This window comes from Budorcas taxicolor, chromosome 7, assembly GCF_023091745.1.
Source record: "Budorcas taxicolor isolate Tak-1 chromosome 7, Takin1.1, whole genome shotgun sequence".
In the NCBI taxonomy this organism is placed as follows: domain Eukaryota; kingdom Metazoa; phylum Chordata; class Mammalia; order Artiodactyla; family Bovidae; genus Budorcas; species Budorcas taxicolor.
Genome location: NC_068916.1, coordinates 12,530,804 through 12,547,336, shown reverse-complemented (window position 1 = coordinate 12,547,336; position 16,533 = coordinate 12,530,804). Strand labels below are relative to the sequence as shown.

Genomic DNA, 16,533 nt, shown 5'->3' with positions numbered 1-16,533 from the left:
TTCCCTGTCCAGTTCTAACTGTTGCTTCCTGACCTGCATACAGATTTCTCAAGAGGCAGGTCAGGTGGTCTGGCATTCCCATCTCTTTCAGAATTTTCACAGTTTATTGTGATCCACACAGTCAAAGGCTTTGGCATAGTCAATAAAGCAGAAATAGCTAGCACTTAAATGATGATAACTACAGAGCAGGTCCCATTCTAAGACCTGTCCATGCATTAATTCATTTGAGCTTCACCCCAACCATGTGGGGAAGCTGAAGCACAGAGAGCGAAGGTCAAGGTCACAGCCAGGATTGGAATCAGCACCAGCCCCTCTCCAAACATAAAGGCACTTTCATGCACTCCTGAGTTTGCAAACCCACCTTCTACCTATTCCAGATACCCCTTTGCTCAGACAAAAAAAAAAAAAAAATTAAACTAAAAATATAGAGATGGGCAAGCAGGTCAAATGCACTGTGGAGAAATTCAAAATACTTAAATTCAAGAGGCACCACCCTTGGAGTGTGGGTTACCAGGAGGCATAGGAGAACCCAGGAAGGGACGTGGCTGGAAGTGGAACTGACTCGGGGGCTCCAGGCAATAGCTATCTACCAACCAGTATGGAACTATGCTAACACTTGAACAATCAGCCGTACCAGTGTCTCCCAGCTGAACATCTCTACTGAATACACAAAGAGGAGATCACTGAAGCCAAAAGAGTAAGAATCCAAGCCGCGAATCAGAGGAGAATAATTCCACGTTGAGGAATGGATTAGACACAGGATTTTTTTTTTTATCCCCCCAACAGATTTTTAATTTGCTAGTTGTGGGTAAACCCGGGAGCCTCCTGTGAGTGTCACGAGCAAAGTGAAGAGTGAGGACCCACCCTTTGGTTCTCAGGCATAATAGCCAGTGAGAATCCCCTGGAAACTTTCAGAGTGCCCATGCTTGGACTCCACCCCAGAGAGAGATTTAATGGGGGTGCCACCTGGGTGTTGGGGATTTTAAAAAACACTTCAGGTAACCTTTTTAAAAAATATTTTTTTATTTAGGGCTTCCCAGGGGGATTTCCCAGATGGCTCAGTGGGGAAGAATCTGCCTACCAATGCAGGAGACGTGAGTTCAATCCCTGGTTTGAATAGATTCCCTTGGAGAAGGGACTGGCAACCCACTCCAGTACTCTTGCCTGGGAAATCCCATGGACAGAGGAGCCCGGTGGGCTACAGTCCATGGGGTTGTAAAGAGTCAGACATGACTTAGTGACTGAATGACAACGACAACATTCATTCATTTATTTGGCTGTGCCGGACCTTGCTTGCAGCATGCAGGATTTTTTTTTTTTTAAGTTGCAGCATACAACTTCTTAGTTGTGGCATGTGGGATCTAGTTCCCTCACCAGGGATCGAACCCCTGCATTGGGAGTGTGGAGTCTCAGCTGCTGGACTCCCCAGAAGTCCCTTCCCAGGTGATCTTTATGTGCATTGAAGTTGGAAACTACTTAATGAAATACATGCTTCTCAGAGTGTGCTCCCTGGACGAGCAGTAGCATCACCTGAAAACACGTGAGAAGTGCAGATTCTCAGGCCCCTGAACTGCTGAATCACAAACTCCAGGTGGGCCCTGCAACACCTGTGGTCTGTCTGTCTGTTTGTCTTATTTATTTGGCTGTGCTGGGTCTTTGTTGCAGTGCACAGGCTCTCTCTGGCTGCGGCGTGCAGGGGCTACTCTAGCTGTGATGTGCGGGCTTCTCATTGCAATGGCTTCTCTTCTTGCAGAGCAAGGGCTGTGGGCCTGAGGGCTCAGGAGTTGTGAAACGCACAAGCTTAGCTGCTCCATGGTATGTGGGATCTTCTCGGACCCGGGATGGAACCTGTGTCCCCTGCATTTGCAGGCAGATTCTTAACCACTGGACCACCAGGGAAGCCCCATACCTGAGTTTTTTTTAACAGTCCCTCAAAGGGGTATGGATGTGAGAGTTGTACCATAAAGAAGGCTGAGTGCTGAAGAATTGATGCTTTTGAATGCTGGTGCTGGAGAAGACTCTTGAGAGTCCCTTGGACAGCAAGGAGATCAAACCAGTCAATCCTAAAGGAAAGAAATATTCACTGGAGGAACTGATGCTGAGGCTGAAGCTCCAATACTTTGGCCATCTGATGCGAAGAGCTGACTCACTGGAAAAGACCCTGATGCTGGGAAAGATTGAGGGCAGGAGGAGAAGGGGATGACAGAGGATGAGACGGTTGGATGGCATCACCGACTCAATGGACATGAGTTTGAGCAAACCCTGGGAGACGGTGAAGGATAGCAAAGCCTGGCACACTGCAGTCTATGGGGTCGCAAAGAGTTGGACACGACTTAGTGACCGAACAGCAACAAAAGGGTGCTTAGAGCTGTGAAGGCTGCCAGAATTTAAAAATTTCTACTGATTATCCTGCAGGACAGCCAAAGCCACAGAGATGCACTGTCACCAAAAACTCTTTTCCACCACAAAGAAATCCAAGACTCTGCCATGCTGCTAACCTGCTGAGGTCAGCCGGAGTCCAGCACACATACCCAACTCAGGACCGGAGATTTTAGACACAGATCTAAAGCGTTGGCAGCACTTACAGGAACTAATTCGTGGCTAAGAAACCAAATCAGCTCTCCAGTGTGGCCTCATTTGATGAAGCCTCTTTTAAATGGGGACTTCTTATTCAGAAGCAAGAACTGAAGAGTTCCAGAATGTTCCAATAGGCTGATCAATAGGCCCAATGCACAGGCAGGCTCCACACCAATTTGTAAGGAATTTCAACCACATAGCTGCAGAAAAACTCAACACATTCAGGGACTTCCCTGGTGGTGTAGTGCCTGAGACTCTGGGCTCCCAACACTCAGAGAGGTGGGGTCACTTGTCCAAGGTCACACAGCAAATAGGAGAACCAGAGCATAAGTCCAGCCAGGCTAACTCCAGAACCCCTAAGCTGTGTGGGTCTCTTATTCAGCATCCCTTGAGCCAAGATGCAAACTGGAGGAGCTACATGGTGGTCCACAGACCAGAAAGGGGGAAAGACGAGAGTGAATTTTCCTCCAAAACCCTGTGATCTGAGCCCTGCCTCATCAACGCACTCCCCGAGACCAGGAACTTTGGTAACCTCCCCCAGCACTCAGAGAGGCTGCGGCATTTGCTCAGGATCACCCAGCTCTAACGGGATGGTCTCCGATTTGAAGGCAGCTCCTCTTGCTTTCCAGTCTCTTCTTTGTCCCACACTTGGGGCCCTCCAGAAAAGCAGTGCTATTATTGCTCATTTTTGGCCAAGGCTCACTAGACCCTTTGCTGTTCCCGGTATTTGCAGGTGCTTGCTCACCTCAGGGCCTTTGCACTGGCTCTTCCCTGACCTGCAGTGATTCTGTCGTGGCTGGCCTAAACCTGCCGTCCAATCTCAGCACAGATGGCACCTCATACAGAGCACACACACACACACACCCACCGCCCCAAGGATCGTATCACTCTGGTTATTATCTACAGGGAGGTATTTTCTCCTATGTTAAGACTGCCAGCACCTTGAAGACAGGATTTCTTTTGGTCTTTCTTGTCCGCCACTGTGTCCCCAGTGCTTAGAAAAGTGCCCAGTGCAGAGAAGGCAGCAATGTGTGCTATGCTCAGTCGCTCAGTTGTGTCCAGCTCTTTGTGACCCCATGAACTGTAGCCCGCCACGGTCCTCTGTCCATGGGATTTTCCAGGCAAGAATACCGGAGTGGGTTGCCATTTCCTTCTCCAGGGGATGTTCGTTGTGTGAATAACTAGTCAATCCCTGCGAACCTGAGTGTCTACACTGATGCTGTTTCTATGTCTCTGGCTTAGAGACCTGACCTGAAAATCGCTTAAGATAAGGGAACTCCATTTTCTCTTTATTTCTCTGCCCAGGGCATTCTCCGGTTCCAAGTCCTGTGTGATTTACTCCAGAGGGTCTGCCTGGAGGAGTCCAGAAAACCTTTCAACAGGCAAGAACAGCCTTCTTGGAAGCCCACAGAACACGCTGGCTTTGCAAAGTGGCATTTCAAGGAGATGGTGGAATTATTTTTTAACTGCCCTGTTGTTGATCTGATCTGGGGCTCTGAGCTCATCTGGGGGTTATAAGGCCTGCCCCTATCCAAAGGAGCTTTGAAACCCTGGAAATGTTAGAAGGTTAGAAGTTATATCATTTTATCCCAATTTGGCCTTCATCAGGCTCATTCTAGTGGCCAGGATTTAGAGAATGAGTCAGGCCTTCAGGATTTTATAGATTTCATTCTGAAACCATCTCAGACTCGACACAATCAAGTTCAATAGATATTGTGTACCTTCTATCCACAAAGCTCTGTGCGAACAATTCCAAAGATTCAAGGATCAATAGAGAAAGGCTTTGCCTCCATGGATTTGAGTACCTAAAATGCAGGGGAAAACGTAATGATTACACTTCATTCATTCATTCCACTATGTGCCAGGTGTTTCCAAATTCATGATCATGTAAGAAGAGAAATCAAGAACCTGGGCTCTGGATTTGAACAGATCTGGTTCCAAGGTTGGCTCTGCCCTATTGGATTCATTATTTTCTTTCTGTGCCTCAGTTGCCTCCTCTGTGAAATGGGTGCTGGGGTAAGGACGTCTTGAGCCCATACCTTAAGCCCGTCAGCCCAAGGCTGGGCTTTCGGCAGCTGTGGGATAAACAGGGACTGGTCCCTGTGTACTGGATACTGTGGGCAGTCACTAGTCTGCTTGTCTGCCTCCTCTTCCAGGCAGACCCCCTTGAGTAGAGCATGCAGAACTTGGAACCAGAGGATGCCCCAGGCAGAGAACTAAAAAAAGAAAATTGGGTTCACTCGTTTTAAGGGGCTTTCAGGTCTCTAAGCCAGAGACATAGAAAGATCATCAATACAGATGTTCAAGTTCCCAAGGATTGATTGGCTCTTCACTCAACAAACACCAAATGCAAGGAGCCGACTCGTTGGAAAAGACCCTGATGCTGGGAAAAATTGAGGGCAGGAGGAGAAGGGGGTGACAGAGGGGGAGATGGTTGGATGGCATCACCGAATCAATGGACAAGGGTTTGAGCAAACTCCAGGAGATAGTGAAGGACAGGGAAGCTGGTGTGCTGCAGTCCATGGGGTCTCAAAGAGTCAGACACGACTTAGCGACTGAACAACGGCAAACACTGGCGCCTTCTATGCACTGGGCACTTTCCCAAGCACTGGGGACGCAGTAGTGGACAAGAAAGATCAAAAGAAAACCTGCCCTCAAGCTGCTGGCAGTCTAATAATGGAAGAGAAAATACCTAATTGTAATGAACAGAGTGATATGATCCCTGGGAGGGGGAGGGGGCAGCTTTACGTGAGGTGACATCTATGGTGAGGTTGGAAGGCAAGCTGGAGCCAGACACGGCCGTGCAGGTCAGGGAAGAGCCAGTGCAAAGGTCCTGAGGTGAGCAAGCACTTGCAAATACAGGGAACAGAAACGTGTCTAGTGAGCCTTGGCCAAAAGTGAGAATAGTAATAGTAAAAGCGTAGGCAGAAATGAAGCCAATAGACCCAGCTGGGTGGAAGCAGTTGCGAGAGCCTGGAGCAAAAGTGCACAGACACTATCAAAAGAATCTTGCAGGTTTGAAAGGACAGATTTTCAGAGTGATGGTGGCAGAATAAAAGATGGAGGCAGCAGTAAGCAGGATGGTGACTCTGGGAGGATCTCACAAGCTGCTTGGGTTCCAAAGACTCACATGGAAAATCTGATAGATCAAAAAGGACGCCATCTCTGGAGGACAGGGTGGCTTCCCCAGGCCCTCCACAGCTAGCTGCAGCCAAAGCTGCTAATTCAAAGGACAAAAGGAGGGTCTTTCTGCACTAAAACCAGACAGCAGCACTGAAAAAGAAGCTCCCTGGGACCAGACCTATTTTTTTTTAATTTTAATATCAACTAGGCTAGAATTGTCCAACTGCCTCCCTGAAAAGAGAAGGGAAAAAAAAAAGAAGGTGCTCTGATTCTCAAGCAGGTCTTCTTTAAAGGCCAGGTTTCAGTTTTGATGTCTTCACAACCTGCTGTTCTTTTTTCTTTTTAACTGTGTGTTAACTTAGGCTTCCAGAAGCTTAAAGGTCTGCCCTTCTCCAGATAGCAAACGGTTATCAAGGCTTACTACACACCTGCACTGTTCCAAATGCTTGCTATCTAATAATGCATTGAATTTCATCTTTGTCAGAAGCCCAAAGGCAGGTGTTAGCATTATCCCCATTTTACAGATGAGGAAACTGAGGCAGAGCAGAGAATACTCCTCCCCCAGAGTCAGGGAAGGCCAGAGCTGCAATTTGAACCCCTGCTATCTGGCTCCTAGTCCAGGAATTCAACCACACCCCAGAACAAAGATAGCTGGGCCCCGCACTTGACCCCAGGACCCACCTGAAACCTTTTAGCACTTCTGGGAGCTAATCAAGCCTCGAGTCCTCTCAATTCGTCTTTACCAAGCACTTTGTGCATGAAAAAGAAATCGCCATATATGGAACGATTGAGTACTAGCTGGTGAAAACTGGATTCTTGATTTGGGGCTGCCTTCCATTTCTCAGTCCACCGAGAGCAGGAAGGATGAAGCCGGGAAGAAGGCACTGTGGAAGGTTTGCTGACCGCTTCGCGCACCTCGCTTCTGTTCTATGCTCTCCAAACGCGGGAGCCACAGCGCCACCTGCTGGCTAGTTGTGGCAGCCGCAAGTGAAAAGGGGTGAACCCAGGGCAGAGTACGGTCCCCCCGGCCTCCTTCTCCGCACGCAATGACCAAAGCTGGTTGCTTACAGAACACTTATTCCGTGCCAGGCGCTGTTCCAGCCCAGTCGTGTTCAAATCTTTGCGACCCCACGGACTGTAGCCTGCCAGGCTCCTCTGTCCATGGGATTATCCAGGCAAGAATACTGGAGTGGGTTGTCATTCCCTTCTCCAGGGGATCTTTCTGACCCTGGGGTTGAAACTGGGCCTCCTGCATTGCAGGAGGATTCTTTATCATCTGAGCCACCAGGGAAGCCCCACAACGAAGATCAACGAAGATCAACAGCCAAAATAATAATAATAAATTTATAATTAAAAAATAATAACAGCAAAAATGCCTGCCCTGGCTGCTTCATGAGACTGTTGTGTGCTTGCAGTAAGACATGAAACTTAGAAATGCTTAGGAAAACAATAGCATGCTGCCCAATCTTATTTATAACAATGGGGATGAGGATTAAATGAGTTAATACATATATAAAGGGCTTGGAACTGTGCCCTGCAGATATTAGTTCAGTTCAGTCACTCAGTCGTGTCCAACTCTTTGCGACCCCATGAATCACAGCACGCCAGGCCTCCCTGTCCATCACCAACTCCCGGAGTTCACTCAGACTCACGTCCATCGAGTCCGTGATGCCATCCAGCCATCTCATCCTCTGTCGTCCCCTTCTCCTCCTGCCCCCAATCCCTCCCAGCATCAGAGTATTTTCCAATGAGTCAACTCTTCGCATGAGATGGCCAAAGTACTGGAGTTTCAGCTTTGGCATCATTCCCTGCAAAGAAATCCCAGGGCTGATCTCCCTCAGAATGGACTGGTTGGATCTCCTTGCAGTCCAAGGGCCTCTCAAGAGTCTTCTCCAGCACCACAGTATTAAGTCCTCCACAAATATTTGTTATCATCGTTACCATCACAGCTTGAGCAGTATTCATGCTTCTCTTTGCAGTTTGCTTAGCTCTTCTCTCCCTGGCCTCCATTCTCCCACCCACATCCTCTGTTTGATGATAATGACAATGATGGCTCAGAATTGGCTACTCAGACCACTGTCCACAGTCAACAGCACTGATTCCAGCTGGGAGACTCTTAGAAAGAAACACAGAGTCTCAGGCCCTGGCCCAGATCTGCTGAGTCAGAATTTGCATTTAACAAGACCCTCCATAGGGGTTCAAAAGTGTAGTCAAGTGTGAGAGGAACTAAGTGTGAGAGGAACTAGCCTGGAAATTTCTTCCTGGGGACACTCCCCCACCTCCCCCCAGACTCTTATACAGCCCCTGTCTGGACACTCTTCCTGCTTGTCACCATTTGCTTCATGCTGGATTTTCCTGCTGACTGGAGAGTGTCATTCTGGAAAGAGCTGACTGTTGAATGATGCATCCCCAAGGCCCCTCACTGAGCTGAGCATGGTGGTGTCCTAAATATGGGTGGAAGGAGAGAGGGGAGGAAGGTGGGGGTAGGGGGGTGGGGGGGTGAAGGGGTGAGGAAAGGAGATGGGGTGAATGGAGAGGAGAAGGGAGGAGGGATGGGATGGAGAGGAGAAGGGAGGAGGGAGGGGTAGAGAGAAGGGAGGAGGGAGGGGTGGAGAGAAGGGAGGAGGGAACGGTGGAGAGGAGAAGGGAGGACGGGATGGATAGGAGGGAGGCAGATAGAGAGGGCTGTAGTAAAGCAGGAGAAAGAGATGCAGGGCTGAGAAAAAGAGAGGGAGGAAGGGAGGGAGGAGCCAGGGAGGCGGAAGGAGGGAGCAGTGAAGAAGAGAAGGGAAAACACAGAGGGAGAGGAGGAGGGGGAAGGAGCCTCTCCGCAATCAACCCTGGGTCTAAGCACCTCCAGAGTGGATCAGGGCCACCCCAGAGAGTACATCTGTGAACGTGTGGAAACAAACACTCAAACCTCCATGTCTGCTGTTGTTTCACCTGAAACAAAGCATTGCACTTTCTTAATCCTGCGTGTACGGTGGGCCAAATCCACATATCTGCTTGGCAGCAACCCCTGCTCACTCATTCCTATCTGGTGCTTTCATTCAACAGATATTTCCTGAGCATCTATGAGAGCCAGCCTCAGTCTCAGGTACTGAGGACCCAGACAAACATCCCTTCCGTGGACATTCTATTGGGCAGGACAGACAAGAAACAAGATAAATAACCGTGTTGTGGCGGTACACTTGATTCTCTTCGTGCTCTTGTGCTCAAAGAGCTGTGTCTGACTCTTTGTGACCCCCATGGACTGTAGCCTGCCAGGCTCCTCTGTCCACGGGATTCAGGCAAGAATACTAGAGTGCATTGCTGTGCCTTCCTCCGGGGGATCTTCCTGACCCAGTGATTGAACCCACGTCTCTTACTCTTATTTTGACAAGCAGGTTCTTTACCACTAGTGCCACCTGGGAAGCCCATAGAAGTATATCATCCAGCAATTCCCATTCTGTGTACAGACCCAGTGGAGCTGAAAGCAGGGTCTCAAAGATAGGTATAGAAATAGACATATTTTCACAGCAGCATTATTCATAATCACCAAAATGCAGAAAGAACCCAAGTGTCCATCAGTGGATGAATGGATAAACAAAATGCAGTTCATTCACACAATGGAATAGTATTCAGTCTCGAAGTAAATTCTGGCACACGTGACAGGGATGAACCTTGAGGACATTACGCTAAAAGCACAAATACTGCATGAGTCCACTCCCATGAGGTCCCCAGAGCAGCCACATTCAGAGAGGCAGAAAGCAGAACGGCGGTTGCCAAAAGAAGGGGGAGAGGGATGGGAGCTAGTACTTAATGGGGACAGAGTTTCAGTTTTGCAAAATGAAGAGTTCTAGAGATGAATGGCGGTGGTGGCTGCATAAAAATATGAATGTACTGAACGTCACCACTTAAAAGTGGTGGAAATGGCAAATCTTATGTTATGTCTATTTCACAACAATTTGTAAAAAGAGATATGTAGATGTAAGACACAGACTTTCTCGATTCAAAGAAACTGACTGTAAAAAGACAAGCAGGAAAATCTGAACGTGCACTGGAAATTAACTGACATTTAAAAGTCACTGTTAATTTTGTCAGTGTGATAGCAGTAAGAAAATACTTGCGTGCTTTCAAGAGATGTAGACGGAAGTTTGTAAAATCATATGAAGTCTGGAATTTGCTTTAAAATAGCTCAAAAATAAAGAGAAAAGTGGACTTATAAGTCTAAATACGGATAATTATATTTGGGTAATGGGTATGTGGGGTTCTCTCTACTCTTAGTGTATTTGAATATTTTCAGAATACGCTCATGTGTGCTCAGTCATGTCCGACTCCTTTCCACCCTGTGGACTGTAGTATTCCAGGATCCTTTGTCCATGGGGTTCTCTAGACAAGAATACTGGAGTGGCTTGCCATTTCCTCCTCCCAGAGACTGAGCTCACATGTCCTGTGTCTCCAGCATTGTTAGGCAGATTCCTTACCACTGTGACACCTGGAAGCCCTTAAAAGCTCTTACAAAACACAGGATAACTTTCAAAAATTAAAGCCATTTTGAAATAGTTATCTCATTGGTGTTTCATCCTTTTAGCATTTTGACTTTTGTAGATTTCACAGTGCATATAATGATTTTAGTGGAATACTTATATAAACATATAAATAAGAACATGTTAATGAAAAGATGTTCAAAATCACTAATTATTAGCGAAATACAAATCAAACCTACAATGAAGTATCACCCCACACTGGTCAGAAATGACCATTATTAAAGAGTCTACAAATAACAAGTGCCGTAGAGGAGGTGGAGAAAGGGGAACCCTCCAACACTGTTGATGGGAATGTAATTGGAAGAGCCACTATGGAGAACCATACGGAGGTTCCTCAATAAACTAAAAACAGAGTTACCATGTGATCCAGCAGTCCCACTCCTGGGCATTTATCTGGCCAAAACTAATCTGAAAAGATACACGCACCCCACGGTTCACAGCAGCACTGTCCACAACAGCCGGAACATGGAACCAACCTTAAATGTCCATCAACAGATGAAGACTGGTGCACATATACAGTGGGAGGGTACTCAGCTATGAAAAGAAAGAGAAAAAAATCCTGCCGTTTGCAGCCACACTGGTAAACCTAGAAACTGTCCCACTGAGTGAAGAAAGTCAGACAGAGAAAGACCAATCTAAGATATCGCTTATATGTGGAATCTAAGAAAGGGTACAGATGAACTTATCTACAAAACAAAGAGTTACAGACGTAGAGAACAAACTCATGGTTACCAGGAGTAAAGGGAGAAATGATAAGTTGGGAGATTGGGATTGACATATATACAGTACTATATATATATGTTAAATAGATAACTAATAAATATCCACTGTATAGCATAGGGAACTCTACTCAACACGCTGTAATGGCCTATACAGGAAAAGAATCTAAAACAGAGTGGATATATGTGTATGCATAACTGATTCACTTTGCTGTACAGCAGAAACTAACACAGCATTGCAACTCGACTATACTCCAATAAAATCTTTTAAAAAGAAAAGATTCGTGCACCCATATGTTCATATCAGCACTATTCACAACAGCCAGGACGTGGAGACAACCTACATGTCCACTGACCAGTGAATGAATAAAGACGTACACGTACACAATGGACTATTACTCAGTCAAGAAAAGTGAAATAATGCCACCACTTGCAGCCACATGAATGGACCTAGAGATGATCACACGAAGTGAATTAAGTCAGAAAGAGGAAGACAAATACAATATGATATCACTTACATGCGGGATCTAAAAAATGACAGAAATGAGCTTACAAAACAGACACACACTCAAAGACATAAAGAATGGACTGACGGTTGCCGAGGGGGAGGGAAGGTGAAGAGGGAAGGACTGGGAGTTTGGGATTAGCAGATGCAAGCTACTGTATACAGAACAGATAAACGACACAGTTCTACTGTAGAGCACAGGGAACCATGTTCAATATCCTATAATAAACCATAATGGAAAAGAAAAACAGGCAATAAACCACAAAAATTAAGCTGAAAAAATACGTATACGTGCTGGAAATGTGTTGGCTTTGCTGGCAGAGGTAGGCGTTCAGAAGTTTGGAGATCATGGCTAGAAAGATTCTCCAAGACTTTTTGTGGTCCCAGAGAGAGACTGGGGGGAAGCGATGGCAAGCTGGGGCAGAAGTTAACCATCCAGTGAGGCTGTGGTGGACAAGGCACCCAATGCCAGGTCTGAATACCCCGCAGTTCTTCTTTCTCCCTGATGTGATTGACTTTCTTTATTTTCTGAGTTAGTTGAAAGCAAATCCTCGCCACTTACTATTTGGCAAGTAAAAACTCTTTGGCCAAATGATACAGAGTTTGAGTTTCAGAGTCTGACAGGCCCGGGTTCGAATCTCAGTTCTGCCACTTTCTAGCAAGTTACTTGGCCTCTCCCACCCTCTCTGGTTTCGCCTGTAAAGTGCGGATAACGCAGAACCTACAGCGGACGGAGGTATGACAAGAAGTATCAGGCATGGCTTCCCTGGTAGCTCTGTGGCAAAGAATCTGCCTGCCGATGCAGGAGACACGGGTTCAATCCCTGATCCCGGGAGATCCCACGGGCCACGGAGCAGCTAAGCCCATGCGCCACAACTGCCGAGGTCTGTGCTCTGGCGCCCGGGAACCACAGTGACTCAAGCCCATACACGCTAGAGCCTGCGCTCTGCAACAAGAGAAGCCACGGGAATGAGAAGCCCAAGCACCACCACTCAAGAGCAGAGAGAAAAGGCCAGGCAGCAACGAAGACCCAGCACAGCCATAAATAAATATTTTTTTAAAAAGTGTCTGGCGTACCGTAGGTGGCCGATAAACACGAGCTGTCATTATTGTTAGAAATTATACTTATCATTTCCCTTGGGCAACGGGTTTTTTAATTTTTTAATTCACTGACACTTTTCCTTATCCTAAAAATCTCTTTTCTGCAGGTCGGCTGAAATAACTCATTCTAACCCCTTAAAGAAGCTTCGCTGTTTCTTCGAGAGTTAATCAAATTTCTTTTTCAATAAAAAAAAAAATAAAAGAAAACAAGAGGAGAATGGAAATAAATGGGAAAGGAGAGGAGAGAGCAGGTGAATCCTAGCGAGGGGATAATGAAAGTGAAACAGTGAAAGTTGCTCAGTCATGTCTGACTCTTTGCAGCTCCATGGACTATACAGTCCATGGAATTCTCCAGGCCAGAATATTGGAGTGGGTAGCAGCAGGGATGTGGTGTGTCTAATACATGTATCTGCAATGCTAAATACTGCTCCTCTGTTTTCCCCTCTCTGGGCTTCCCTGGTGGCTCAGATGATAAAGGATTTGATTGCAATGCAGGAATCGTGGGTTCAATCCCTGGGTCAGGAAGCTCCCCTGGAGAAAGGAATGGCTACCCACTCCAGTATTCTTGCCTGGAGAATTCCTTGGGCAGAGGAACCTGGGGGGCTACAGTGCATGGGGCTGCAGAGTCAGAAACAACCGAGCAACTGACACTTCAGGGCTTCCCTGCTGGCTCAGGTGGTAAAGAGTCCACTTGCAATGCAGATGTGGGTTCAGTGCCTGAGTCAGGAAGATCCCCTGGAGAAGGAAACGGCAACCCACTCCAGTAGGTTTGCCTGGGAAATCCCATGGACAGAAGATCCTGGTGGGCTACAGTCCGTGGGGTCACAAGAGTCAGACAGGACTTAGCGACTAAAACACCACTCCCGGTTATTTGTGAAATATGAAATGACAGGTGGGTGGACGGATGGATGAATGGATTGAGGAGTAGAAGGATGGGTAGAGAGATACAGGACTAGACACAGATATAGACCAGTGGGTATACGAATGACGTACAAATGGACGGGTGAACAAACGGAAGACGGATGGGTGGGTGGGAGGTTGGATGGATAGAAACGTGGACAGGCCAATGGATGAATGAGTGGATGGGAGGATAGACAGGGAGATGATGAACTGATAGACGCATAAAAAGATGGGTGAGTAAATGGATGGCTGGATGGGCAGATGGAAGAATGGATGGATGGGTGGATAGAAATATGGGCAGGTAAAGGGAGGGAGGGATGGGGAGACGGATGAATGGATAGATGGATAGGAAGATTGCTGAGTGGATGGATGGATGGGTGGCTGGATGGATGAATGGATGATGGAACGGTCCAGTAGCAAGGTGGGTGGGCGGGTGGCTAGATGTATGGATGGAGAGGAGCGAATGTCAAAAGGAAGACAACATGGGCAAAAAAAAGTTTTCTATTATATGTGATGCCCAAACATGCCACCAGATGTCAGTCTAACCTCAGGAAACCATGTCAGAGTCCACACTGGCGCCACCTTTTTCACCTTACCTGAAGCCCTCGGATTCAACACAAACACTGGCTCACTTTGATAATAATCAAACCAGTCAATCCTAAAGAAAATCAACCCTGAATAGTCATCGGAAGGACTGATGCTTCAGCTAAAGCTCCAGAACTTTGGCCACATGGTGAGACGAGCTGACTCGTTGGAAAAGACGCTGATGCTGGGAAAGACTGAAGGCAGGAGGAGAAGGGGACGACAGAGAATGAGATGGTTGGATGGCATCACTGATTCAATGGACGGGAGTTTGAGCAAGCTCCGGAAGATAGCGAAGGACAGGGAAGCCTGGTGTGCTGCAGTGCATGGGGTTGAAAAGAGTCGGGCACAACTGAGCGACTGAACATTTTGATAATACAGCTTTCACTGCATTCTGTAATTATACGTCCCTCATCACTATACCCAGAACCCAACTGGCATTATAACCCAGTTCCCCATTCAAGCAGACAGAAAATGGGGAGGAGGGGCACCAGGCGGGGGAGGCCGGAGCCTAAGCCTAGTGATGAAGTTGCTAGTTTCCAAAAGGTCAGACCTGGCAGGCATGAGGTGGGTGGGAGAAGGGATTTCTGGGGCCACAAGAGTGATTAGCAACCCTCTCAGCCTCAGCTTCAATAGCCTTTAATTCGTATTCACATCCCACTTGCCTGCTGTCTGCCCAAGAATCCCCCCAGCTCTAAGCCTTGGCCAAAGAAGCTCTTGAGAAAAAGAGAAAGAAAAAAAGCACCGGCTCTACCTCCATACGGGGGACTGAACCTTCTTCACACAAACCGCTTTTAATCTGCAAACAGCCTGGAAAGATTTCACGGTGGAGAGCGAGCCCAACAGAGCCACTTCTAACCCCACTGGTCCATCCAGTGATGGCTCCCAGAAGACCCAATTTCAGGGTCACTGGCCAAGAGAAAGGGAACCTGGGATCAGTCGCCACATCCTCCCAAACCCCCACCCCCACTCCCACACCACTTCTCAGGTTTAGACTGAAAGCTTGAGGTGAAAGTGTGATTTCCGCTTTCCACCCCTCACCTGCCCAGCCCATCCCCCCACCCCACCCCCACCCCCGAGAGAGGAGCATTCCTCAGCCTGGTTCGGGAATGTCCATCCCATGGGAAACACTTGCCGACCCCTCTGAGTGGACACTCAGAGAGCAGGATCCTAAGCACGCCCTGCTACGCCCACAATTAACCCCTTTGTTGCTGCACCGTATGTGCCCCGGGGGTTCACCGAAGGGACTCAAGGCAGCGACTATTCGATCAACTGGCAGGAAAGGAACTGGAGACTTCAGCAACCAGCCATACGAATGGCCCCACTCCCCCGCCCCAGAAGCTTGTCAGAAATAGGCGTTTCCTGACCCCAAGAGACCCGGGTTTACTGCTGCTCCCCATCCCGGGGTGCTGGGGTCGGTCGCCCACCCCGTGCGTACTCACTCCCATTCTTTCCTTCTGGCCTGCGGGGTGCTGTGGATTTTGTGCGCCTGGTGAGCCAAGATGACATCGCGGTGGTCCACCACGCCGCCCCGTCGCTTCAGAGGGGGCCCCTCGCAGCCGCCGCCGCTCATCAGGTGGGACCGCGAGTCCGGCGGGACGCGGGCTGTGCCCGCGGGGGCGCCGTCCGGACCTGAGGGCCCCAAGCCGCGGTCGTACAGGGCATCATAGTAACTGCGGGGCGAGAACATGGGGTCCAGGACCCGGGAGGACTTCGACATCCATGGGCCTCACTCAGAAATCCCAGGGTCTTCTGCCTCCAGCCCGGGAGGAAACTAAAGGAGGAGAGAGGAGAGAGCGAGAAAGAGGAAGGGTAAGGGAGACGCAGAGAGAAGGGCGCTCAGGGGACCAGGACCGCACAGGCGACCAGCCTCCTTCACAGGAAGTCAGAAAACACCCCAGGCCCGGCCCAACGGGAATTAGTATTTCCTTGGCAACTCAGGCCTGGGAAGCCAGTTCTTAGGAGCTGCCCGGCAACCAAGGCAGCACCCTGGCGCAAAAGACCTCGGAGGCTGTGTCGCAGGACACTCGCTCCACTTGCCAGGTTGCCGGCCACCGAGGGTGGTTCTTGTGATTTCTCAGCATCTCAGTGTTCTCTGCAAAATGGGCCACCAGGACCCTGCTAGTTCACTCTCCTCTGGTCCCTGGTTCCTCTGAGCTCCAGAGAGTTACTTAGAAAACTAAAAGGGGAGTTTAAGGGTCGGCTTTAAAACCCACACAGGATATGGCCATCTGTGAGTGAGCCCTGCCCTTTGCCACCTTGGCTGGTTTCCTAAAAAGAGAAAATGGGGACTTCCCTGGGGTGGACACTTCCACTGCAGATGATGTGGGTTCGATCCCTGGTCTGGGAACTCAGATCCCACATGCTGTGAGGCATAGCCAAAACAATAAATTTTAAAAAATTTAATAAAAGAGAAAAGGGACAGAGTTCTTGTCCTTTATAAATGCATCAGGTGGTTAAACCCCAGAGGGACTGAGAGCCGGGAAAAAGCTTTGCC

At 48.3% G+C, this 16,533-nt stretch overlaps 1 protein-coding gene across 1 annotated transcript in view; it reads right to left on the bottom strand.

Moving 5' to 3' along the window:
* CACNA1A (calcium voltage-gated channel subunit alpha1 A) overlaps nt 1-15,756 on the bottom strand; it is a 343,443-nt gene extending 327,687 nt beyond the window's left edge. Inside the window, exon 1 of the mRNA XM_052643195.1 lies at nt 15,479-15,756. Within this exon, the coding sequence (XP_052499155.1) occupies nt 15,479-15,756 (278 nt within the window). The remainder of the gene's footprint in view (nt 1-15,478) is intronic.
* Nucleotides 15,757-16,533: the final 777 nt, after the last annotated feature.